We start from the raw sequence: 26750 nt of genomic DNA, 5'->3' as shown, positions 1-26750 counted from the left end.
TTAAATATCACAGTGATAAATTCTGGGTAGAGTTTAAGGAGAAGCTCTTGGCCTTTGGTTTTCCTTCACCCTTCCCTAACAATTTGGGCAGTCAAAATCCCTCCCATCACCAACCACAGGCCTCGGGTCATAGAATCATGGAATGGTTTGGGTTGAGGAGGACTTTACAGCTCATCTCATTCCACTCCCTGCCATGGTGGAACACCAAGGACACCTTCCACTACCCCAGGGTGCTCCAAGCCCCATCCAACCTGGCCTGGAACACTTCCAGGGACAGAACACCCACAGCTTCTTTGGGAAACCTGTGTCAGAGCCTCAACACCCTCACAGAGAAGGATTTCCTCCCAATATCCAATCTGAATTCCTCATCTTTTAGCTTAAAACCATTCTTGTCCTATCACTATCTGCCCATTTGAGTAGTCCCTCTCTCTCCTTTCCATCAGCCCTCTAGGCAGTGGGAGGGGCTCTAAGGTCTGGAGGCTTTTCTTCTGCAGTAACAACCCCAGCTTTTTTAGGAGTCCATTCCTAAAAGCCAAACCCTCCTCACATGCTGATAGCCCCACAAAGAGCCTCTTGCCCAGGAAGATTCCAGGGAGACCCAGAGCCTTCTGCTGCTGTTTGTGCCTCCCACAAACAATATCCTGTTCTGACACACCACACCAGCTGTTTCCAGAGATGGAGAAATCTATTCCCAGCAAATGCTCTTCTTTCTCACCCCTCCTGGCAAGGGGTCCAAACCCACCCAACCAACAGGGAACAACCAAAAAAAGCCACAATAAAAGGCTTGAAGGCAGGCCATGATGGAACAAACCAGTGCATTTCACCAAACTGGGACATGCCTTCATTTCAGGGAAACAACTGCCTGCAATTCCCTTTGGTCGCTGATCCACAATTTTTACTCCCAAGACAAACAGCAAACCACATTCCAGCTTTTACCTACACAGAGAACAAAACAAGAGCTGGCAGGGGCAGGAGGAAAAGAGATAAAACAGGTAAAAAAAGGGATCCTGAAGTATGCCAACATCTATATTGGAAGGATAGAACAGACTGGCTGGTGCTCTTAAGGACTTCCATCCTCCTGCCATCTCCACAGCTCTAAGGAGAAGCCCAGATCTGAAGTAAGTATTTCCCCAGTCCCTCAGCAGCAAAGTGTATTTTCCAACCAAGAACACCACGACCTTGGCTGTAGTTCAGCTAAACTCAGACAAACATCCCCACAATGCACAGGTCTTCGCTGGGACACTGGGTAGTATTTCCTCTTGCTTTCCTTGGCTCTGTTCCTATTTCTGGCTCCCAAGGTAAGTGTGAGACAAGAAGAGCCACTAGGAAATATTAACCACCACCTCTCTAAGCCCAGCAAATCAGACAGCAGCACTTTATCTTGCACAGCACACATTCCACAGGAGACTTATCCTAATTTTCAAGGACTGCCACAACGATCCAGTTCATGAGATTGATTCTGGAATGCTGAATGAGCAGCCTTGGAACCTCAGGAAAGGACACCACATGCTGCCATGTGACACTTGCCACTGTCACCTCTGCTGAAGCCTGGGAATGCTGCCTAGGGCTTGCAGGAGGAACCAAGGAACAGCTTCCAATCCATCCTTTTAATGCCAGACAAAGGGCAGCAATGAGGGCAAGTGGCTCAGTGAAGTCTGAAGGAAATAATGCACACAGACCATTTGGATTCATTCTATTCCAGGCATGGAATAGCTACTGACCTGCCATGAGCTTCTTCAGCAGCTTCTGGCTCTTGTTGGAGTCACGCTGAAGAATGTCCTGCTCTTCTTTAGTGCACACCTGAGGAAAAGAAGGAAATGAAGCCTTGGGAAGGACATCACGTGGGAATGATGCCACAGCCTGACCAGTTTCAGAGCCCTGGACAACAGTTCAGGCTGTTAAAAGTGGCAGTGACAACCCAAACCTCCTTCTCTTCCCCACTGACATGGGGAGAACCCTGGAAGCTTGTTCTTTACTAAAAGAGTTTGGTCTCTCCCTGTTCTGTGGGTGGACATGTTGCTGTCTGAGCTCAAAGGACATGACATGAGCTCAGAACCATCCCAAGCAGAACCACAACCCTTAACAGTTTTTCTCTCCTTCCTAGCCACTGGGAGTTAAACTGATCTTTCAAAATAGCAACCAATCTGCTTTAAAACATTTTGCTCTACCCAGTTAATATTTTCCTCTCACATGAAGAACTTCCTCTGTCATCAATAGCTCATCCCCTTTCTCCAAAAGGTGCCCTTTGAACTGAATCTGGTATCCCAAAGGATCCATATCACACAAGAGTTGAAGGAAAAGCAGGACACTGCTCCTGACAAGGTGACCAGGGCTTTGCCCAGGATGGGGCTGAAGCCTTGCAAAGATTTTGGACACTGCAGTGACACACAGGAGACTGTCAGAAACCAGAAAAGCTCCAAAGCCATGCAAATTATGGGGGAAACCTCCTAACAGGTTTTTTCCTTCCCTGATTTAGAACTCTGCAAGAGGAATGTCTATCTGAAGGGCTAATTCAGCCAACTTCTCCAGGTCCAAGCAGGGCACAGAATTCACAAAATCACTGGGTTGGAAGAGGCCTTCAAGTCCAACCCGTGCCCTAACACCTCAAATAAACCATGGCATCAAGTGCCATATCCAGTCTTTTTTTAAACACATCCAGGAATGGTGACTCCACCACCTCCCAGGGCAGGCCAGTCCAGAACTTTATCACCCTTTCTGTAAAAAACTTTTTCCTAATACCGAACCTAAATTTCCCTTGGTGCAGCTTGAGACTGTGTCCTCTGGTTCTGTCAGTGCTGTCTGGAGAGAAAAGACTGACCCCAGCTGAGCACAGGCACCTTTCAGGGAGTTGTAGAGTGATGAGGTCACCCCTGAGTCTCCTTTTCTCCAAGTTGAGCACCCCCAGCTCCCTCAGTCATTCCCCCCAGGGCTTGTGCTCCAAGGCCCTGAGCAGCCCCTTGCCCAGCAGCTTGCAGTAACTCCCAGGTTACTCACCAGGGCCCCACAGAAGAGGCAGGGCCCAGAGCCCTCCTGCTCACAGACAATGCGCCCGCACTCCAGGCAGTTGTTGATGAGCTTGTGCTTCTGGCCCAGGCACTCGCAGGCGTGGCGGCCTGGGATGAGCACGGCCAGCCTGTCCTGCCCCTCCCTGGTGTACAGGCTGACATACTTGGGCTTCTTCTTGGAGGAAATGCTACTGCTGCTGACCCCACTGCTGCTCTCCTGGGCCTGGGAAGGAAAAAAATAAACAAACAAACTGTGCTCCCAATGCAGCACTGCCAGCAGGGAGCCAGCACTGACCCCGGGGCAGGCCAGGAGGTTCAGACAAGTGTTACTCTGCCTCACTGGAGTGAAACTTGGACCAGACCCCAGACTGAGCGGAAGACAAGCTCAGGCCTGCCAGAAAAGCTCCAAGGAATCCAAACAAAGGACACCAGGATGCACTCAAAGTCTGCCCCCCATGCCAGCTGGAGCTGGTGGGATTTGGGCAGCGAGCGCTGCTCTCTGTGCTCTGCACAGCCTCACGCCTGTTTAACAGCTCCAAACACAGCTCAGCTACTCCTGATGCCTCAGGGTTTAGCTTTTACATTTTTCAGATTCTATTCTGCTTCAGTGTGTAAGTCTAGGCTTCATTTCAGGAAATAGTAAGCCCCCTTCACAGAGCAGGGAGACACAACAATTGCTGCTCTAGCTGGGCACCCAAGGACAGCTGATCCAAATCTCAGCCCCAAGAGCACAAACAACGTGGACCAAAGAGAGAAAACAAGAAGGATGGGACTGCATGGGCTAAAGCTGTAATTGGACAATTAACTCCAATATGCAAATGGACCAGAACTCAATAAAAGTTTGAGATTCCATGATCTGTGCTCCATTTTGGGTTGTGCTGCCCAAGGTGGATCCATTGAGGCCTCTTAATAAATCCCCACTTTATTCTTTAGTTCTGTCCAGTCTCTGTTCTAGGTCAGCCTTCACAAGGTATCACTCCCAAGCTCACTTCCAAGGATTATTTAGACTCCCTGTTTGTAGCTGTGCACCCTGGGCATGCCTGTCCCCAGACACAGCTGGGGGTGGCAGCAGGGCATTCACAGCCATGTCACCTCCCAGCAGCCTCCCCAAATCCCACCGGGCACAGCCACCTCAGCAGAGGTTTTCCACACAGGAGGGTTAAAGTACTGAGCTGTAAAATAAATTCTGCTCCTCCTTCTGTGATCTGGCCTCACTGATTTCATGATTCACCTCTGAGTTTCAATCTGGTTTAGTGACAAGCACATGCAGCATTTCCAGTCATCCCAGTAAAGTCTAACTGATTTTAGTACCACTGCCAGATTCAAACACTGCCACCATTAAAAAAAAACCAAAGCCCAAAACAAGATAAAGTGACTTTGGCAGATCTTTCTCACTTTTTTTTTTTTTTAATTTTAATTAAGTTAGAAGGTAACTACAAGGAAATGGAACATGACTGTCCACTTTTAACTCACCAATTCAAAAATGTCCTGGTTTATCCTATAACACTTTTATAATACTTTCAGCCTTTGCAGGCTCCCTGTTCCAAAAAGTTCCATTTAAAAACGTGAATTCAAGTTCCACTCCTTCCTCAGGAATCGCAACATTTCTCAGGTTTTGGTGTTTCTATCCCCTAATTCCATAGTTTCTTTCTGAAGTGTTTCAGTTGCTAATTAAAGCTTCAATCAGTGTAACTGAGATAGTTTAAATACAGTAGGAAGGGATGTTCTAACCACTTGGTGGCTTAAAATCCCCACCCTCATATCTGACTTAAAGAAATCCCTTTTATTCCTAATTACAGCCTCAACTTCCTTCACCTGCTCTCTCCTCTCAGGTTTTCTGGGGGAGAAAAATCCATGCTGGCACATTTGCTACCTGGTGATTACCTTACTCCTAGTTATAGACACAACCTTTCTCCCCATCCTGGACATCACAGAAACATGGAAATGGTTAGGTTGGAAAAGCCCTCCAAGACCACAGAGACCCATCAATAACTCTCCCTCCTTTCCTCTCCCTCCGTCTCCCTCCTTTTCCCTCTTCCTCTCTCCCTCCCCAGGTGCCACATCCACATGTTTTTTGAATCCCTCCAGGGATGGTGACTCCACCACTGTCCTAAAGAGTCCATTCCAGTATCTGACCACGGTTTCCATTAAATTTTTTTCCCTAATATCCAACCTAAACCTCCCCTGGCACAGCTTGAGGCCATTTCCTCTCATCCTGCCCCTGTTCCCTGGGAGCAGAGCCCAAGCCCCACCCAGCTGTCCCCTCCTGTCAGGGAGTTGTGCAGTCAGAAGGTCTCCCCTGAGCCTCCTTATCTCCAGGCTGAGCCCCTGTCCCAGCTCCCTCAGCCCCTCCTGGTGCTCCAGCCCCTTCCCCAGCTCTGTTCCCTTCCCTGGACACACTCCAGCACCTCCCTGCCTTTCTTGTGAGGAGCCCAAAACTGACACCAGGATTTGAGGTGTGGCCTGAGCCGTGCCCACCTGGGCATCCCAGTCTGACATGTCCCAAACATTCCTTTCCACCTTCCAACCACATCTCCACCAGTGTCTGACACCCTCTTTCCCCAGACACCAAGTCTTTCCAGTGACCCCCTGGTGCCCACACTCACCTTGGCCAGGTCCAGGGGGGTTTTCACCTCCTCCCCATGAGCACTGGGCTCGGGGTATGCCGGGCTCTCCTGCCTGTTCCTCCCTTTGCGCTTCCCTTTCTTCCCTTGGTCCCCAGCCCGCAGCACTTCCAAAGCCTCTGGCAGTGGGAGCAAGCACAGACAGAGTTATTGAGGAGCAACAGTCAGATCACCCCAAAGCTTCTCTTCTCCAGGCTGAACAATCCCAGTTCTCCCAGCAGAGCTGCTCCATTCTCTGAACCTCCTCTGGACTCACTCCAACAGCTCCATGTCCTTCCTGTGCTGGATTGCTCTCACACATCATTAAGCAGATAAAATCTGATGGGGCTGGAGCACACCAGGCTGTGGAGGGATGTGAGGTGCACAGAAAGAGCTTGGGATCAACTATGGGCCTCTGTGCTACCCACCCACCCTGCTGGGAACCTCAGGAAAGAGCAACACTAGGGATTGAGGACCAACTAAACTGCTTTTGCCTCTAATAAACAAATCAAGAGAGAGGCTGGGTAAGTGCCAGCAGAAGAAAGATGTCCCTGGACTCTACTTCATGACTAAAAACACGTGGCAGCAGCTCTCTGGCCACAGACTTTCCCATAAAATCCTGGGAAGCTGAATAGAAGCTTTGGGAAACTTAGAGGAAAAGAATTCAAACAATTATTACCTCTCTTTCTGTAACCATTCTTTATAGATATGGTTTTCTAGAGTGTGTTATTGACAGCCACCAATAGTGTGGGAGAGATTTTCACTCTGAGACCAATCAGGTCTTAGGTCCACCATTGCTTCTTTAAGAACTGTACATCTCAAATAATAAAGTATCTTTCATGCCTTCTGGAACATGGAGTCAAGGCTAATTATTACCTGCCTGGGGGCTTGCTACCACAAAAACAGGCTTTAAACTGCCCCACAATCAGGAATGGGATGGTGTCCACACAGGGATTCGTGGCATGGAATTGTTTGTAACCACAATAACCGGGTTTCTTTGGGAGTTTCCCGCTCTGCAGCACTCACCGTCCTTTTTCCGGTAGGCCGGGAAGGGCTCGGAGGGCGGCTGGGCAGATTTCCTCCACCTGCTCAGCAGCTCTTCCACAAACCAGCTCTTCTTGCCGTCCGTGCCCTGAACAAGGTCAACAACGTACTCCCGGATCTCCTCCTCGTTCGTGATGGACAAGATGTACCTAGGACGGGCCGGGGTGGAGAAAAACGGGTGAGGGGAGGGCGGGTGATCCGCGCTCTCATCGCACAGGTGTGACATTTATCTTTCCTTTTCGCATCAGGTTTCTGTGGGGACCGTGGTAAGACCATGGCAGGAGGTGGAACGATATCACCTTTAAGAACCCCTCCCAACTAAGAGCAATCTGTGATTCTGTCACCCCACATCCCACCTCCCGCCACGGACCCTCCCCAAATCTCCACCCGAGCGACACCCCCGGGCAAACACCCGCCCTGACACACCGCGTTTCCTCCGTGCTAGACCGAGGAGCCTCTGCCAGAGGGCAGGAGGGCCCCGCCCGGCCCCGACCCCGCTCACCTCACCACGTCCTCGCCCACGTCCAGCCCGAAGTCCCCGCGCAGGTGTTGGACGCACCAAGCCAGGAGCGCGCTGGGCGCCGCCATCTTCCGCGGGGGACGGGAAACGCCGCCGCACCGCCCGACACCTTCCCCTTCCTTTCCCTTCCCCCCGGGAACGGGGCCGCAGAGCGACCGTTCCGGGACCGGTTCATTCAAACCGGGAATGGCTTTGGGTTGGACGGGACCGTAAATCCCATCTTATCTTATCCCATCCCATCCCATCCTATTCCAACCCCGCGCCATGGGCAGTGACACCTCCCGATAGACCAGGTTATTCCAAGCCCCGTTCACGGCGGCTTTAAACACTTCCAGAGCTGGGGCAGCCACAGACGCTCTGCGCCACCCGTGCCAGCGCCTCGCTCCCCTCGCAGGGAATTTCTCCCCAATATCGCGCCCGGGCAGAGGAGAGCGGGAAGGGGAGCGGGACGGGGGCGGTGCCGCGCTCCATTGGCGGGCTGCGGCCAATGGCGCTGCCGGGGCGGGGCCGGGACGGGCACTGCCGGGCCGGGATGGCGCGGACCAAGGTGGATCAGCGTGGACGCGCCTTCCGCAAGGGTGCGGGACCGGACCGGACCGGACGGGCTGGGCTGGGCGGGTTCCGAGCGGGGACGGGGCTGGGGCTGGGGCTGGGGCTGGGGCTGGGGCTGGGGCTGGGGCTGGGGCTGGGGCTGGGGCTGGGGCTGGGGCTGGGGCTGGGGCTGGGGCTGGGGCTGGGCTGGGCTGGGCTGTGGCGTGGCGGGTTCCGAGTTGTGGCGGGTTCCGAGCGGGACGGGCGCAGGACGGGTAGGGCTGAGGGGATTCCGAGCGGGAAGAGAACGGGCAGGGCTGAGGGGGGTTTTGAGCCGGAACGGGACGGGACGGGCTAATACGGGTTCCGAGCGGCAAGGGAACAGGATGGGACGGGCTGAGGGGGATTCCCAGCGGGACGGGGACAGGCAAGGCAGGGCTGAGGGGGGTTCCGAGCGGGAAGGGAACGGGACGGGCTGAGGGGGGTTCCGAGCGGGAAGGGAACGGGACGCGCTCAGAGGGATTCCGAATGGGACGGGACGGGCTAAGGGGGCTGGAAGGGAACGGGACGGGCAGGGCTGGGCTGAGGCGGGTTCCGATCGCTGCTGCTGAGCCCCGCTGTCCCCCTGTTCCCGCAGTGTTGGTCGCCCGCGCTCCCCGCAAGGCGCTGGGCTCCGGCGGCAGCAGTAGCAGCGTCAGCGCGGGGCCGGCGCTGCCCGGCCGGAGAGGTGAGCGCGGCCCCTTCTCCTCCTTCGCTTTTTCCTTTCCTTCCTTCCCTTCCTTCTTTCCCTCTCTCCCTCGCTACTGTGAAAAAGGCCAATCACTTGCTTTTGAAATTTTAAAAGTAATAAAATGGTTATGAAAGTAGTAATATGATTAGAGTAATAAAAATTTGGACAATTAGGATTTAGGGTAATACAAGACAATAAGAACGAGGAGTTGTGGACGGTCAGGGTACCTTTTTCTGGGCAAAAAAAATAAGCCCGAAAAAGGACACACATTAACAGAAGATTAACCCTGAAAAGCAATAGCCTATTGCATATTCATACATCTCATACGTGATGCATAAATTCCATTCAAACAAAGGATTCTGTCTGGTCAGTGTCAACTTCTTCTGAATCCTAATGGCATCTTCAGGGCTGAGCGAGGCAGGAAGAACTCCATAAGAGAGCAATAAATTCTTCTTCTCTGAAAGATTTAGGCGTCCTGTGGCTACTATCTCGGTGCAAGTCCTCTCTTTAAAAAAGTACCTTACATAGCATAGTTTCTATTTTAACATTATGTTATAACCTAAAACTATATTTAACACGCTACTTAAGAAAATTAACGCAGCATCACTTTCTAAGATGACACGTCTAATATTCATTTTAATATTTGTGAAAAGCCAGTCATATTTTACGCTACGTTCTTTCTTCTTTTCTTCTCTCCTCCTCCTCTTCTCCCTCCTCCCTTTTGTCCCTCTCTTTTCCCCTCCCTCCCTCATTCCATCCTCTCTTTGCCCCTCCTTCCGTCCCTCCCTCTGCCGCCGCTCCCTCCCCAGGCTGACCCGGCGCTCCCCGCAGGTGCCAGGCGCCCCGTGGGGCTGAACCGGGTGTGTGTGAGGCCGGTGCCCGCCTGGCAGAGGGGCATCAGCGACTTCCTGCAGCTCCCATCCAAGGAGAGCCGGGCATCCGACGGAGACACGCCCGGGACCAGCGGCCTGGAGTGGGTATTGGGGCCAGGGGGAGGGTAGAAACCCAGGGAATATTTCTCTGTCTGCTCTGGGGTGCCCTGACCCCAGGGGAGCACTGAATTTGACCCTCATTCATGGAGAAAGTTTCCCAGACTTCAAGATCGACTGGAATCCACAAAAGTGTGAAATAGGTTATAGAGAGCAGTGTAGGTGTGTCACTTGGTGAGGAATTGAGGGTTTGGGGTTTTTAGTGTGTTGTGGATGGAAGCAAGGTGGAGGGCACAGGGTGTCACCCTGGGTTTCTTCTTCATGCTTCTTCCTTCTTCTTGGGTTTGGGTGGCATTTTGTAATTGGACAGAAAAGTCTGCATTGAGGGCTCTGTGGGATCAGTTATTGGGTTAAAAGGGAAAATAATCCAGGTGCCAGTTCTTAATTGGATAGTTTAGTCTTAAAAGACCTTGGAACAAGAGATTGTTGGCCATTTTGTGCCTTCTAATGAAAAGCTGCTGAACTCACAGCAGTGAGGCTGTTTTACTGATAAGGAATAATAAACACTTGAGTCTGAACATGAACTACCCTCTCAAGTGCCTTCAATCCAGACCCAGAGAAACCCACAACTGGAACCCCCACAGGGAGGCAAGCTCTGATTATTTTTTTCTCTGTGAAACTCCTGTTCATTTTTGAAGGGGCAAGTTGAAAGTATGTCTGTCTTGACCTCTGTATCCTCATGGAAGTGATGTTTCTCAGCAAAGTCTGGCAAAGTTTTCAGGGACCTCGTCGAGGTTCCTGAAAATAGGTGGAGTAACTGATAGATGGGGCAAGTTCTTACTGCTCAGGCATAACTTTGCCAGCACAGTGAGGTTTTGGAGAAGCTTAGGAGAGCACTAACAATTTCCATGTGCCAGGAATTGAATAGCTTTTCCAAGCTGGAACCTCAGAGGTTAGCCTGTAGGCTGCACTACTGACTAAAAAGGCAGCAATATAAAACATTATCTTTCAGACACTCTGTTTTCCATAGAGAATTCTGTGTTGAACCTCCATTTTTCCACCAAATATAGATATTTCCAAACTGCCAGGGGGAGCCCATAAGAATCAGCCCCAAATTGTCCTGCAGGACAAGCAGACTTTTAAGGCTTTTAAGTGCATCTCACCTGTTGGTAAAACAGAAAATGTTTGCTGTAGCACAGGAAAACTTTCATCCCTTTAATTTGGAGTTTGTTGGGCTGAGCAAGAACCAGTTGGTGGGAAGAGAACACAGGATAAAGTAGCCCCTGTCAGTCCTGATGCCTCAAGGTGCTGTCTGAGGCTAAGTCAGTCATTTGGGCTTTGGGAAAAGGGCTTTGTTGGCCTTTCAAACCAGAGCTGCTTTCTGCTAATGCTTCTAAATAATGCTCCTTACAGAGCTCGGCCCCTGCCACTGGATCCTGCCGAAGAGGGAGAGTGCTTGGAGGAAGAGTAGATGTGATCTGACCTCGATTTTTGTTTTAAAACGTTCCTCCCACTCGAGATGGGTTTTGTACATTTGCATAGCTCTTTACAGTTTTTTATGGCTTCCTTTCAGCTTTTGTACAAGACTAAAAGTCTGAAAGATGGCATGAGCACTGGAGAAATTAATTAATTTTTACTGTTTGGCACTTAATGTTCATTGTAAACCACTGGTTTAATTTTTATCTTGGTTTGCTTGAGCTCCTCCTGCATGTTGGGCAGCTTTTGCCTTTCATCTTCTGCCTGCCTTGTGTTTGTGCAAGACTTGCATGATTGTGGTTGTTCCGTTACTGCAAAGCAGATCCTCGTTTTTAATAAACTGAAACCATCTGAGCACACACCTGTGTCGTGTCTCTACTGCAGTAAAAGCTGTTAATGAAGATTTCTTTGTCCAGAGATGGCAAACTGGATTTGGAAAGACACTGGAGACGTAAGTGGGCAGCTGAAACTTGCTCTGATTAGAGGTGAAGTTTAATGAAAACAAACTGGTTGTTCTAAAGAATCAGAACTCTGAAAGCTGGGGGTGCAATAAATGGCTAAAACTAAATAAAACTTCTTATTATGGCTGTTATAACGTTGCCACGTAACTTTTGGGATAATTCATAGGAAAATAGCAAGTGGGGCCTTGTGATAGGTCTTGATGTCACAGGTTCTGCTTCTGTTCTTCCTCAGAAGCTCCCTGAAATTAACATGATATTGTTGAGCAAATGAAAAGGGGAAGTTAGGAGGATATTAAAATTAAATTTAGCAACATCAGGAGAGTTTAGTAGCAGCTCTTGTAGGTCAGCCTGGTGGGGAAAGCAGTGAATGCTGTAAAAACCTCTTCCTAAAAAGTCTATTGATATAAAAAGGAGAGTTATTACAGAAAAGCAACTCAAGCTTGAATGAGAAGCAACAATTGATTGCTTCTTAATAGAAATTTTTCAAAGATTATGTAAATTATTAAGGGGGAAAATCTGAAGAAGCCACAGACTTCTTTGCCCTAACACTCCACAAAACATCATCACAGTGGCACTAGTGGCAGCTCTTTCCTGTCCCTTTGACCTGCCAAACCAGCATCTCCTCAGTTCCATTTCTCCTCTAAAAAGGCCTGGGAGGCAGCAGACACCTGGGGGCTCTGATCAGCTCTGCCCATCACCTGCATGCTCTCAGCATCAGGGCTATGCGGCTGCCAGCTGGGAAGGGGGAAGGATGAGGAGCTGCTCATTAAGGAGCAATGAGAATGGTTTGGGTTGGAAGGCACCTCAAAGCTCATCCTCTTCCACAGCCCAGGTTCCTCCAAGCCCTGGATACTTCCAGGGATGGGGCAGCTTCTCTGGAAAATCTGTGCCAGGGCCTCACCACCCTCACAAGGAGGAATTCCATCCTAATATCCCATTTAACCCTCCCCTCTGGTAGTAGGAAACCCTTTCCCCTTGTCCTGGCACTCCAGGCACTTGTAAAAATAGTCTCTCTCCATGTTTCTTGCTGCTTCCTTCAGGCAGTGAAAGGCCACGGTTAGATCACCCCAAAGCTTCTCTTCTCCAGGCTGAACAATCCCAGTTCTCCCAGCAGAGCTGCTCCATTCTCTGAACCTCCTCTGGACTCACTCCAACAGCTCCATGTCCTTCCTGTGCTGGATTGCTCTCACACATCATTAAGCAGATAAAATCTGATGGGGCTGGAGCACACCAGGCTGTGGAGGGATGTGAGGTGCACAGAAAGAGCTTGGGATCAACTATGGGCCGCTGTGCTACCCACCCACCCTGCTGGGAACCTCAGGAAAGAGCAACACTAGGGATTGAGGAGCAACTAAACTGCTTTTGCCTCTAATAAACAAATAAATATGCTCCCTCTGCACAGATGAAATCCAAATATTTACAACAGGACCTGCAGTCTTAAAGCTGAGTTTTCAATAGGAACAAAATGCAGGAGAAGATGTTTACTTGGCTGCTTTCCTGCCCCAATGGGAATACAGGAGGGTGACCTTCAACCCACCCTCCCTGGGGCTGGAGCTGATTTAGCTCCAGCTGTGCCCCTGCTGCTAATCTTTGTGTCTGTAGGGAAACAGGAACAGCACCCAGCTCTTCTGAAAATGAGGGAAAAAATCAGAAAGGGAGAGAGTGCTAAAGCTCGGGAGCTTCAGACAACCCAAAATAAATTTATAGGAAAGACCAGATTTGTAAGAGGTTTCCGTGTCCAAAAGCTTGCCTGGTTGTGTTTTTTGGGGTTTTTTTCCCAGCTATTGTTCCAATAATAATCTCCTTAAAATGGCACTGTGTGGATCTCAGAATGCTGAGAGAGTTGCACCTATGCTCTGTGCTGAATGATTTCCATCAATCTCAAATGCTTCAGTCCAACAACATAATTAATTAGTGAAATTTAATGTGGCAAAGAGGGGTCATGCACAATGCTGAAAATTAATTTACAGATAAATTTTCCGTGTTACTGTACTGGGTGTAATGTTAGGGCACCTGCCGGGTTTTCCCTCTGAAAGGGGATTTCCACAGTCTTAGGGCAAGAGGTGTGGTTTAGAGAACCTCCTAAGGGGAACAATCAGCTGGAAATCCAGTCAGTATTACTTTTATATCCTCAGACTAGCTTTCACTTCTGAGATCATTTCTTGTAATTTTAAGGGATTATTCTACAATAATGATATTTTGGTTAAATCCATATGAGCACCACAACTCATTGACAGCCCCTTCCAGTGCCTAAAGGGGCTTCAGGAGAGCTGGAGAGGGACTGGGGACAAGGACTTGGAGGGACAGAATGATGGGGAATGGCTTTCCACTGCCAGAGGGCATGGTTAGATGGAATACTGGGGAGAAATTCCTCCCTGTGAGGGTGGGGAGGCCCTGGCACAGATTGCCCAGAGAAGCTGTGACTGCCACGGCCAAGTTTGCTGGGCTTTAGAGTGCCCTGGGATAGTGGGAAGTGTTCCTGCCCATGGCAGGGGGTGGATGGAGAGGAATTTAAAGATGTTTTCCAACCCCATGCAGCCCGTGGCTCCAGCATTTCAAACACCAGTACCCCGGGCTGACCATAGATGTCAGCAGCAGCTTCGGCTACAAACGCTGGGCTGTGCCAGGGACCAGACCAGGCTCCTTCTGCCTCGGACCAGTTTATTTAGGAAACGTGAAGAGAATATATAAATACATGGACGAGAGACTGGAATTGCTCATTTCCTGAGTCGGTGTTATCTTGCCAGGTAAGGAAATGGCTTCAACAAAATCACTCTCCGTGTCACTGGCTGAATCCCCGTGGCTCTCTCAAACCCAGCGGGGCTGGAGGGTCAGGGATGGGCAGTGAGGGCAACCCACCCCCCCCCAGCAGATTTTATTTCCATCCCAACACATGGAATTTTCTTCCAGTAGTCCAAATGATTTATCTGACCCCTGACCTTGAGAACAGCACAGCCCTGAGAGCACTAATGAGCAACAAACTGTTCTCAGCTGAGCCTGCTATTCACGCCTGAAGGTCCAAGAGCTCCTTTGACCCAGGCTGAGGCACCCACACTTTTCCCTGGGGGATGTTGGATGTACCCACATCACAAATGAGAGCTCAGGGGGTCACTGCTGGCACAAGTGGGCTTGTGATTCAGCTGGAGATGTTGGATGCTCCAAAAGCAGCTGCAAAGTGAGCAAACAAAGTGTTTAGGAGAGGAGATGGAAGTGTTTAGGAAATAAAAATTCCTGAGGGCCCTAATATATTGAATTTTAAATCTTACTGGGCAAAATGATCTTTGTTTGGGCAAGAGACAGTGATGGAACAGACTCCATCCTATCTCATCCCCATAGCCTAAGGCTTTTCCTTTTTCTCACAGGGATAATTACAAATTGCTGCTGCTCCAGAGCACTTTTGAGCTTTTCCTGGCAGATCCCTTCTCCCCTCAAGTCCAAAACAGGACAGACAGCCCATTTCTGTTGGATTTAGCTGGAAGGAAGGATCTCCTGCTGCTGTCCTGCAGCCAGGGCTGCACAGGGGGGCAGCTGCTTGCCGGGGACAGCAGATGTCTGGGCCATGGGGACACAGACAGAGGGGAGGGGAGCAGGGCCATCAGCTGTCAGGCTGCCGATCTCTTACCCCGCCATGGGAAATCCACTGCCAAATCTCATCCCCAGATGAGGGAGTTTCATCATTTTTTTCTGATCTTTCAAGGCTTTTTCTGTTACCAGACCATGTCCAATTTATAGCCATGATTGTTGACCTCCCATCTTTGGAGTGCAGCCTCCCTGCTGTGGACACTGTGCTTTAGAGTTTCAGGTGTTGCCTGCTTGTGTTAGAGGGAGATACACTCGACTCCTTCTAGAGCACTACTAATTTTGGTAAATTCCAAACCTGTTCATGTATATTCCTGCTCTGGATTGAGTGGTTACAGGGCTGTTCCTATTGGCAGAGAAACGGGTGAGACCCTGGTACCTCCTCTGCTCTCACCTCTCTGCCAAAACATGCACTTTTAAAGCTTTGTCTCTCCTTTAACTTTGCTTTTTTCCCCTCTGGACATTACTTAGAAGGATCTGAGGTCTGTGTCTGCAGGGTGCCCCCTGCCCACGCTGGGGTGGTGCCTCCCTGTGCCTGATCCTCAACAAGAGCTTCATTGTCCTTCCCTCTGCTCTGGACAAAGGGAGATTGTCCTGCCCACCAGCCCCAGCCGCCCTGCGGCCACGAGCTGCTTCATTCCCACCAGAGATGCGGGAAGGAAAGCAGGATGTTTCCTTTCTCTTCATAACAAGGTGCTTGGGAATCAGCCTGGAATCTCACCTGTCTGGGCTGAGGATGAGGAGGGCAAGGAACCTCTGCTGGGGGGCTCCTCACTCACCCCAAGCGTTTTTGGGTCAGTTTTAATCCTCCCCCCTCCTTCATTCAACACAGAGAGGCTGGTGTTCAGATAAACTCCCAAGGGATTATCACAGGGCTAATGAGAATCCACACGTTTAATAGGACTTAGCAGAAGAACTACTCGGACTAAAATTGATGACAAATCATTTTTCAGAATTAAGATGCTCCTTGGGAGTGCCCAGAGGGTTCAGAGCAGAAAAAATGGGAGCTGAATTGCAAAAATGCCTCTCCCTTTGATCAAAGATATTGTCAATATTGTGATATCCACATTGTTATTATTTTCCACAGATAATAGCACAAAGAATAAGCGAAATAAGCTCATTGTGGAGCAGAGGCTCAGGGTAGGGTTTGACAGGATGCTGGCAGGACAGGCTTTTCAGGTGGCTGGATTGAGACATTCTGCTTTTGATATTGACAACTTAAAAGGTTTAATAAGAAATATTAAGCCTTTATTAAGCCTATACTGAGTCAGGTGAGTGCATATAGCTCTGAAAAGAGAAAGCAAAACCCTAAAGTGAAATGTCCATTTTTATTAGAACTGGGCTTTGTTTTCTGGTTAACTACAGCATCAGGGAAAAATTTCCCAGCTGAGCCTCAGGATTATGAGGTAGTAGGGGAAATAAATAATTTTAATGCCTAAATTCTGGATCCAAACACACTTTCCAAATAAACCTATGCTTTATCCTTGGTGGGGCCCATATGCTGGCAAGCTGTTACGTGTGTGCTGGATAATGGGATTGTCCCCAGGCTGGAGGCCTGCATACCAGGGAGGAAGGTTTTCCTCATGGTCTTTTAAACATGTTCAATGAATGAGCAATCTCGTTGGGTGGGAGGTGCCACTGCCCATGGCAGGGAGGGAATGAGATGGTCTTTAGGGTCCCTTCCAACCCAAAGCAGTCTGTGATTCCATGATTCTATGAATATGTCAGTTTAAATGCCAAGAAAATGCCAAGTTCTTCACCAGAATCAGCATCCTGGCAGCATCCAAGTGACGACACCAGTGGGTTTCTCTTCTCTTCCACAGACTCAAAGAATGGTTTGGGTGGGAAGGGACCACCCCAGTGGGTGCTGAACCCCGGAGGATGCTGAGCCTCAATGGGGTGCTGAGCTGAGCCCCGCTTGATGCTGAGCCCCAGAGGATGCAGAGCCCCACTGGGTGCTGAGCCCAAGGTTGTGCTGAGCCCGGTTAAAACTGAGCTCCGGTGGGTGATGAAGACTGGTGGGTGCTGAACTCCGGAGGACGCTGAGTCCCAATGGAGCGCCAAGCTGAGCCCCGGCGGGTGCTGAGCCCCGGCTGATACAGAACCCCGGCGGGCGCTGAGCCCCGGCTGATACAGAGCCCCGGCGGGTGCTGAGCCCGGCTGATGCTGAGCTCCGGTGGGCGATTGATGAGCCCCGGCTGATACAGAACCCTGGCTGCTGCTGAGCCCGGCCGGGAGCGGAGCCCCCGTGGCCGCCGTCCCGCCGCCCTTCCCGCCCGCCGCTTCCTCCTGGCAACGCCACGCGGTTTCCAGGGCCCGCGGTGCCCCGGAAGCGGCGCGGGCGCGGCGCGGCCATAGGGCGGAGCCGCGCGGGGCGGTGCCGGCGCCGAGCGCTGCCGGGTCGGGCTGTGGCCGTCGAGTGCCGTGAGGGAGGAGCTGCGGCGGGCGCGGGGAGAGCAGCGGCGGCTCCGGCCCGGCCCAGCCCGGCCCGGCCCGCCCGGGGAGCGCAGCGCCGGCGGAGCAGGTACGGCGGCGGGCGCGGGCGGCGGGGCCCGGGCGGGGGGCGGTGCTCGCGGCCCGCCCGCGGCGGAGGCTCCGCCGGGCTCGGCGCTCCAACGCTCCCGGTGCGGCGGGAACGGCTCCGGTCGGGCGGGCGGAGGAGCCGCCGTGGGGCGGCCTGAGGGCCCCCGCGGGGCGGCGGCCGGGGGTGGCGGCAGCCCCCGGGGTGTGGGCGAGGGGAAGCGGGGCGGGTTCGGGGTGCCGGGCTGGTGCTGCCCGGCGGGGCGGAGCGGCCAGATTGGAGTCGGGGGAAGGCGGCAGCCCGAGGTGGGGGGCTGTCCCGGGAGAGCCGGGCAGGGAGCTGCCGGGGAAGGAACGGGAGGTGCCCTGGGAGCTGCTGAACCTGGTGGTGTTCCCAGTCTGGGGAAGCGAAGTGCTCTGTGTAACTGGAGGTGTATCAGCAACTTATTGTGTGAAGAAGTTATATATCCTCCCTACGTCTGGGAAGTGTTTCCATACGGTGTTTGGCACACTGTGGAACTCTCAGGGTTGGGGTTTGTTGTCTTATCCAGGTAATGGAATCGGGATGGTTTGGGTTGGAAAGATCTTAAAGGTCATCTCATTCCACCCCCTGCAATGGGCAGGGACACTTTTCACTAGACCAGGCTGCTCCAAACCACGGCCAAGCTGCCCTTGGACACTTCCAGGGATGGGGCAGCCTCTGCTGCCTCAGGAGGGTGACATCTTCCCTTCCAAATGTTTCACTGCTACCAGCAGTCCCCTTTAGCCTTTCTCGACAGTGACTTCTCCGTTCCTGGGAAGTCTTCTGAGCAGAGTTCAGGCTCTGTTGAGCTCCCTCCCGTGCCTGACTTTGTGTGACATATTCTACCTCGCTCATTTCTGGGCTCACCGTGACCTGCGTGAAGTCCCACTGTCACGGGTGTGATCTCAGACTGGACTGGTTTTTTTTACTAGTGACCTAATGCCTGTCAGCTTGTGCAGCCACTCCCCAAGTTCTTCGGGACCTGCCTTTTCCTTCTCTCAGCTCCCCGGATGCCGGCTGTGATTTACCCAGATAAACCATCTCCACATCCCTGGTTCGGTGCTGTGTTGGTAACTCAGTCTCTGTTGGCTGAGGATGATGGGTGAACTGGGAATCATGAGCTTTGCTCCTGTTGAGAAGCTCTTATCAAATATTAGCAGCATTTTCCCACAGACACATTCCAAAAAACACAAAGAGTGCCTTTGAATTATGAGTTTGCAGAGATTCAGGCTGCAGAATTCCTCAGTGCTTGCCAGTGGCTCAAGTTTTAGAAGTGCCACCTGGGTGGTGAAGTGTTACTGATGAGAGAGTTTGGGTTTCATGGCATTGCTGTTGTAGAGGGATGCACACACTGGTTATTTCCACGTGAAGCTGGGCTCACAGTGGAGCTCTTGGAGTCAGGGATGAGCTGGAGTTGCTGCCAGTGATAAATACCAGCAGGAGTTCTGTTCAGGGAAGGTGACCGCTGGCAAGGTGTGACCCGATAAGAAAAGAATTTAAATATCGTGATGTGCAATAAAAAAATCATTATTAGTAAAAAAAACATGCAGATGTACTTAGGAAGAGTGGAGGATGGAGGTGAGAGGTGCCAGGGAAATGTCAGTTTCCACGTTGAAGGTCTGGCCGCCGGTGTAGCGGCACCCCGGCACCGCTGATACTCCAGCCTTTTGGCAAAAATCTTGCTGACTCCAGTGAAATTTTAGACTATTGGCTTGATAAAATCAGGGCTTTATGCTCACACCCTGCGTAAGCACCTAAGCTTTTTACAGATACAAGTGTTTCTTGAAACGGTTCCTGCCCTGAAAATCACTGTTGCTGGACGGGGCTGGTGCATTTTTTATTCTTTAGGAGGTGTTGGGTGCTGAGGAAGGGGAGTCTCATCTCTCTGCTTTCCTCTGCAAGTCTATAACTGTGTGTTTTCAACTGCTGCCCGAAAGTCCTCACAAGTTTGGGCTGGTTTGGGCTCCTTGCTGTGTTTTGTGTAAGTTTTGCTTTCTGGACGTGAGGGCTGGAAACTCACACCAGATTCTCACAATAAATTTATCTGGGACATACCTGCCTGTGTTTATGCCAGAGTTGCTTCCTATAAATCAGCTCTTGTCTCCCTTGGTGCTTTCAAAAAGCTTGGCCCAGCTGTTGGCTCCTTATTTTTCAACCACAGTCACTCTTTTCCATGTTCTCTGTGGCTCTCTTCCCTGCATGTGTTGGCAGGGCAGGGCTCTCTGGGAAGTTGTGCCATGCCATGGAGAATTCCTTTGTGCTGGTATCCTTCATGTCTGAGACAGGTTGGTGGCTCATGGGTCATGGCAACAAGCTAATATCCTGTCTCTTTCTTTTTCCTTGGATTAAAGAGCTTTCTAGTTCATAGTAGTGTTTCTTGTGAAGTCTGAAGTGCCTCATTCCAGCCCATCTATCTTGCTCTTCCATAGAAGTTTTCATGCTCTTCTAGTTCTCTATATTGGCAACAGCTTGGTTTGCTGTGCCAGAGTAACCAATGGAAAATAAAATATATCAGGCAGGTTCAGAACTCCACTCTGAGGGGAGCTGTGAGCTGGGCAAGATCCTAAGCCCATCCTAGTCCACAGCCACTTGCTGTTTTCCCTGCCCTGACACTGCTCCCTTTTCCAGCTCTTAGGAAGCAATCAGCCCCTGTGTATTTTCAGGTTAACAGATGAAATCCTGTGTAATGCCTTAAAAAAGTGCTACCAGATGAGACCAGGAATCCATCTGGCCTGGTATCCTGCTCACTGGTAACCAGGAGCAGATGCTTGGGGAGGGGAGAACACAAACACAGCAGATCTAATCCAGGGAAATAGTGCTTTATTTTTCTCTCTCCAGCAGTTCATGACCTCCCTGAGCCAGGTGTTGAATTTAGGAACCTTCACACTTCTCTTCATGATAATCATGATTTTAGGAGAATACTTTTTTCATTCTTGGTAGTCTCTTGGCTGAATTGTCCTCATATATTCAGACTTTCTGTGGCTCTTCTTGTATCTCATGTCATTGCCAGCTCTGCTCCACCTTCCTTGAGAGAGGTAAGGCAGGAGGGGTGGGGCACAGGACAAGGGAAGACGTTGACAGAGGTGCTGGGTTATATTTATGGTGCAGATACCTCTTTAGAGGTATTTTAGGGGTATTTTATCCTATATTATCATCTCTATAATTAAAAGTGTTTGCTTGTTCATGAGTGATCGTAAAACCGTGGAGCCATGGTTTTTGGTGGAATATTCTGCTGTAGTCCTGCTTCCTAGGGTTGCTTTGAGTTCAGTCTGTCATGTCTCCTGAAGTTGATTTTAGGGTGGTTGTTCCTGATGTGCTGCTCTGTGAATTGTATCACCCACTCATATCACGAGATTTTACTGCAATTCCTTGGAGTCATTGCTCTTATTTACTTCTCATCCTGAATTATTCAGAGTGGCAAATGTTGTCATCTTAGTAACACAGCTCAGTGTAAAGCAGAATCCTTTGGTGAGTCCCTGCTGCTGCAGAACGGACCAGTGATACATTCTTCCCCCTTCTTTACCAGTTATTTCTGTACATGAAAGATTTCTCCTTTTATCCTGTAGTTTTTCCCTCCAGAGAGCTTTGATGGATTCTGCCACGTAGTATTCTTGCTTTTTTCAATGGAGTATATCACCTGATTTTCTCTTGTTGATGTGCTCTGTCCACTGCAAAAGAAAGAAGGGGAAAAAAGGGGAAAAAATGACAACACCCCTGACTCCTGAGACATGGCTTCATTTTGTACAATATAATTAGCCCTGCAGCAATTTAGGCTGGTCTTTAGGCCAGCTCTGGTTTGCCCTGCATGGCTGCCTGGGCTGGGGTTGCCCAGATTCTGCTGAATAGTTCTGTGAAAGCTGGGCCAAGAGACTGTCAGGTACCAGCTTTAACCAAGGACACTTCCCCATCTCCTCCTGTGTGACTCCGGGGTAAAGAGAGGCTGTTGCTGTCACCTCGTCATCTTTTGTCACCAAAAGCCTGATTTTTAGGGAGAGAGGAGATGGTCAAGCTCAACAGAGTATGTATAAAACACAATTTTAATTTTGGGAGATGTTGTCTGATGATTCATTAACACAATAATGGATCCTGTGGCTTCTAACCTTTTTTTCCTTACTAAAAGGTTGTAAATTTAGATTTTGTTTCCTTCTTGGACATTTAGCCTTGCTGTACTGATGGGTTGGCTTTCATTGCTTGGTCAGACCACACTGTAGGGCTCACACCAATATTCCAACTGATATCCAAGGTGAAGGCAGGAATTAGTTCAGATGAGATATTAAGATGAAATTCTTCTCTGTGAGGGTGATGAGGCCCTGGCACAGGTTGCCCAGAGCAGCTGTGTCTGCACCATCCTTGGAAGCGTCCAAGGCCAGGTTGAGCAGGATTTGGGGCACCCTGGGATTATGGAAGGCATCCCTGCCTGTGGCAGGGGGTGGAACGGGATGAGCTTTAAGGTCCCTTCCCATCCAAACTTTCCATGGTTCTATGAGTTGCTGCTTCTCTCATCCACTCCTGGGGAGGAATGACTTTTTGCTGTTTAAGAACTTTGTCCCAGTGTCACACACTGCCCTGGCATTTGCTCTAGTGACATGGGGGGACATGGAGCCTGGTTAACAGTGTGTGTCCTGCTTGTGCAGCCACTGGTGACAGCTGCTGCTCTGGTGTCTGAGGCTCTGCCTTTCTGCTTTAAACTTGTAATTCTGATTTACAGGGGATTTCTTGTTGACACAAAAAACTCAAGGTGCTCAAATGGTGGTGTCAGCTTGGGTCTCCTAAATGTTTACTTAGTCCTTGTGTCTTTTTAATGTCTAGTGGCTTCTCTGCTCTCCACTGTGTTTTGAATGAACTTGCTCTGTCCACTTGCAAACCAGACTTTTGAGTTTTTCCACCATACTTTTAGACTTACAGCACTTGTGAACAACCACTCCTGACCCTTGTTTCTGTCTTTCCAGCTGACTTGCACTGTGTTGATTTTTTTTTCTAGCTGTAGATTTTCACATGGCTAATTCTTGTCCCATCTGTAGGAGTTCTTGAGGAGATGAGGCTCTTATGAATCACCTTCTTTCCCCCCAAAGATGCATCCTCCTCAGATATACTCTTCCCTGGATCTGCTGGCTTTCCTCTTCTGCTCTTCTGCAGTGTGAGAGGAACCTTTGATTTTGATTGCAGGACCCACTGTTGTGGTGCTGTTTTGATCCATTCAGTCCTTGTTGTTTTACAGGCTTCCAGTTGTCCCAAAACCTTCTCAGATCCTAATGAATCCAAGCCTGAGTGTGGCAGCCATTCTTTGAGGTGCTGTCACACAACTGTTGCTCACTGCCTTCCTATTCTCAGCCTGAATTTTGCCTCTGGACATTTCCCTCCTCTTTTGCTGGCTGTACCCTTCCAGACAAGAGCCTGGAGTGCCAGGACAAGGGGGAATGGCTCCCCACTGCCAGAGGATGGGGTTATATGGGTTACTGGGGAGAAATTCCTCCCTGTGAGGGTGGGGAGGCCCTGGTGCAGGGTGCCCAGAGCAGCTGTGGCTGCCCCACCCGTGGAAGTGTCCAAGGTCAGGTTGGATGGGACTTGGAGCTACCTGGGACAGGGGAAGGTGACCCTGGCCATGACAGGGAGATGGAATGGGATAGGCTTTAAGATCCTTCCAACCCAACCCATTCTAGGACTCTATGAAGTGGTAAAATCTCAGAATTTTTGTACCCGCTTCATCTCTGTGTTCCACATTAACACCCCCTGCCCCTGACCTTTGTTTTTTACTTGAGGGAGAAGGTATTTTAATTTCTTGTTAAATGGCCCATTTAATTTCTGGTTCATCAGACTCTTCCTACCTTTTAAACAATCCCTTTTTTCCTAGAAATTTGCTTTTCCTTGGCAAAAGCAGCAATGAAACTCACTAGGGGTGAAATTACCATTTTCTCCTGGCTTTTCATATGTTCTTCCTTCTTGTCAGATCCATTTGGAGCAGCCCATCTCCTGCAATGGATAGGTGTCTCTTACCTGTCTGAATCTTCTGGTTTGCTCTGCTCATCTTTGAGCAAATCTCTTCAGGAGAACAGCTTAATAGCCTGCAAAGCTGACAGTGATTCCACCCTCAAGATCAGCCTGACAATTTCTGTGTTGTGGAAGACAATTGAATAGCTTGGATTTGCTACTCTGAGCATTTAATGCAGGAATTGGGGATATTCACCAGGGAGATGGAAAAATTGTTTTCCTGTCTGCCTCTGCTCTCCTGCTCCTTTTTTTTTTTCCCCTCCTTCTTCTTACAGTTGTAGTATGACATTCCTTCAGGCTGGGAATATTATATTGTGGCTGTTTACAAAGATGTGAAGGTTTTTCTGCAGTCCCAAATCTTTTTCCTGAGGTCATCCTGTCTCTGTAGCTCTTTTAGATGAGTTGGCCACGTTGTGTGGGGTGCATTAGAGGAGGCCACATCATTTATTAAATATCCTGAGTAGCTGCTGTCCTATATACATGTTTTAATGTCTAGTGATAAAGCCTGGGGAGTTCATGCAGTTTGTGCTGAGGTTAAAAAAACTCTGAAATACTTGCTTCCTATAGAGCTACTCCTTTTTCCCAGCCCACAAGGAATTGCTGTGCATCTGTGCCAAAGGTAGTTACATCAAGTTGTAGGAGAAACCTATTTGAACTCTGTGAAACCAACCTGTCTGACGTGTTTCCTGGAGCTATTTATTTTATGTTAGAGAAGATGGTCTGCTGCAGAACTCAGTCCATGATTTAACCCCTGCCATGCCCTGGGCTGATCCCCCAGCGTGGGCAGTGGGACAGGGGTGGGGAGGATTCTGTCCCTCTGCCCTGCTCAGGTGAGACTCCACCTGCAGAGCTGCCTCCAGCTCTGGGATCCAGCATCAGAAGGACATGGATCTGCTAGAGCCAGTCCAAAGGAGGCCAAGAGCTCTAGGGGCTGGAGTCCTTCTGCTCTGGAGCCAGGCTGGGAGAGCTGAGGATGTTCATCTGGAGAAGAGAAGGCTCCAGGGAGACCTCAGAGCCTAAAGAGGCTCCAAGAGATCTAAGAGGGAGTTGGGACAAGGGCCTGCAGTACCAGGACAAGGCAGAATGGTTTCCCACTGCCAGAGGGCAGGGTTAGCTTTGATATTGGGAAGAAATTCTTCTCTGAGGGGGTGGTGAGGCCCTGGCAGAGGTAATATCTTGTTGGTAGAAATAAGCCAAACTCAGTGTTCCTTTGTTTTGCACATTCATTTCTGAGTTACAAGTCAGAGGATAGATTCAGATAATTTCAGCTGTCATCCTTCACATTAATGGAGGGCTCACAACAGGGAAAACTAACACAGGAAATCTATCTGCATCGCTCTAGTCTTGTGCTCAGCAAGGAGGGGTACATAAATTGACTTATTGACTCATTGACTTGTTCAGGTTGGCATCACCTTTAAGATCATTGAGGCCAGCCATTAACATTACTTCTCATGTCTAAAGTTCTTTAGGTGGATTTTGGAAGAGTAGCAGTTTGAAGTCTCTCAGACTTGCTGGATCTCCAAGCTTTCATTCCTCATCACTCAAAAGTCCTTCCAGATCTGACTGCTGTTTAGTTGGGTCTATTATAACAAATGAGAGGCAGTTCTTCTCTAAAATACAGCTTTAATGTCATTCATTGAAGGTGGCCCTTCTGGCAAGTGTGATGGAAGAGTGTGACTCTTCCCAAGGCTGGAACAAACTGTTTCACTGTGCAGCAGTGAATCCCATCCTGCCCCATCTTGGCCGTCCTTAGTTACCTTCTAACTGTCTTCCTTTGTAATGCACAAGGCCAGTTTAGTTTCTGCAGCTTATTTTTATTTCCTAGATCTTAAAAGAACAAGTTTCAATGAGCAAATGAAACTTAAGAACCTTAAACATCTTATTTTAATGAAGCAGAGGCCACAGGCTTTGTAGTTGTCTCTTTTCAAGTCCGGGTTAGACTTCAAAGGTCTCGCCTTCAGGAGTTTCATGCAGACTCATTCTTGGTGTCGCTTTTTTGGCAGGTCACAGCACTCTGGTTTGTGCTGGGGGAAGGGACTGGGGCAGCACGTGCTTTAAGTAACTTCTTAGATGGAAATAAACACTTCCAAAATACCTGCTGTGTGTCATTCCTCCAGGTGGTGAGGTTCCTGAAAGTGTTCAATGCCATGTTGGATGGGGCTTGGAGCAGCCTTGTCTAGTTGAAGGTGTCCCTGCCCATGGCAAGAGGTGGAACAAGGTGGTCTTTAATGTCCATTCCAACCCAAATCAGTCTAGGATTTTATGATTCTTCCCCACCCTGAATAATTTTCACTCCCTGGTTGCTCTCTCATTTTTCTAGCCACAGCCTACCTCAGCTGGCTGGCCTTCAGTGCTGGGTTGGATGCTTTGGAGGCCTTCAGGTTCTCCAAATGATCATCCTGCAGCTGACATCAGGCCTGTAGCCACTTTGGCATCTGATACTGCTTCCCAGCTGTCCTCTCTTTGGAAAGGTTTTGACCAGTTTCCCGTTCTGAACCAGCTCTGTGCAGTGCTGGCAGCGCTGAGGCTTCAGTGTGACTTGTGATAGATGCAGTGCCAGTGAGGTAAATCATCTCTGGGGGAAATACCTGCTCAGATCCCTGGTATTCTGTGATTAAAATCCAAGGCTCCAACACAATTCACAGCTCTGTGGTTTTGTGTGGATTTGCTGGGCACAGTGCTGGTACTTGGTGGTTTTTATCCCTTCTAAGTGTTAGGAATTACTGGGCATGGCAGAATGCCTTTGCCTGTTGTGATCCATGGTTGGGAGTGGGATGTTTTGGAGCCACTTGTTCTGTTCTTCCTGGTGCTTTGACTTTAAGGAGACAGGGTGATTGAAGATGGGGGTTTGGGGGGAACTTGGCTGCTGTGGTGATAACTACAAGTTTTGGATGGGGGATCTAGGAATCGTGGCATCCTCCTGGCTTGGGGCCTCTGCAGGGACAGGTTTGGTGGGAGCAGTGATGTGCAGGGTGGCTGTTGGATGTTCAGGTAGCCTTCTGTGTCACCATCTGTTTGCAGAGGCATTAGGGGATGGAGCATGACTTCCAGATGCCTTTTGGACCACATACACTCAAGATGTAATGTGAGAAACCTTGTGCCTGCTTGGACTTGGTGTAGTCATCTTGGTAATCCTGGCTTTGCATGCTTGAGCTAATGCTCCTGTTCGAGTTTCTGGCATGAAAATGGGTTCTTGAGCATCTCTGAGGGCCTGTAGGACTGAGGCAGATAGTTCAGAAATTCCTCAGTGGTGTCTTGTAACCAGATTCTTTAAATTGTTTTTTCCTACAGATAGATTCTTGCAGTGATCCTGGACATCAAACCTCAGCTGGCTGCTGGGGT

General features: G+C 49.8%; 3 protein-coding genes across 3 annotated transcripts in view; 2 read left to right on the top strand and 1 right to left on the bottom strand.

Annotated features, from left to right (window-relative positions):
• The window catches only part of TRIP4 (thyroid hormone receptor interactor 4), a 28671-nt gene extending 21392 nt beyond the window's left edge, over positions 1 to 7279 (bottom strand). The window contains exons 1-5 of the mRNA XM_084214083.1: positions 7155 to 7279; positions 6635 to 6801; positions 5612 to 5748; positions 2995 to 3228; positions 1722 to 1800 (exon numbers count right to left, since the gene is read on the bottom strand). Of these exons, the coding sequence (XP_084070209.1) occupies positions 1722 to 1800; positions 2995 to 3228; positions 5612 to 5748; positions 6635 to 6801; positions 7155 to 7240 (703 nt within the window). The 5' untranslated portion in view covers positions 7241 to 7279. The remainder of the gene's footprint in view (positions 1 to 1721; positions 1801 to 2994; positions 3229 to 5611; positions 5749 to 6634; positions 6802 to 7154) is intronic.
• Positions 7280 to 7688: 409 nt separating this feature from the next.
• On the top strand, positions 7689 to 11161 carry PCLAF (PCNA clamp associated factor). The gene is made up of 4 exons (XM_084213683.1): positions 7689 to 7750; positions 8341 to 8430; positions 9265 to 9406; positions 10776 to 11161. Exons 1-4 carry the CDS (start codon positions 7705 to 7707, stop codon positions 10831 to 10833), a joined length of 336 nt encoding a protein of 111 aa, XP_084069809.1. The 5' UTR covers positions 7689 to 7704; the 3' UTR covers positions 10834 to 11161.
• Positions 11162 to 17273: 6112 nt separating this feature from the next.
• The window catches only part of CSNK1G1 (casein kinase 1 gamma 1), a 91157-nt gene continuing 81680 nt past the window's right edge, over positions 17274 to 26750 (top strand). The window contains exon 1 of the mRNA XM_084213642.1: positions 17274 to 17402. The gene's annotated coding sequence lies outside the window, so the exon portion shown is untranslated. The remainder of the gene's footprint in view (positions 17403 to 26750) is intronic.

Source organism: Fringilla coelebs (genome assembly GCF_963513975.1).
Source record: "Fringilla coelebs genome assembly, chromosome: 12".
Lineage (NCBI taxonomy): Eukaryota > Metazoa > Chordata > Aves > Passeriformes > Fringillidae > Fringilla > Fringilla coelebs.
This window is presented reverse-complemented; position numbering and strand designations above follow the sequence as displayed.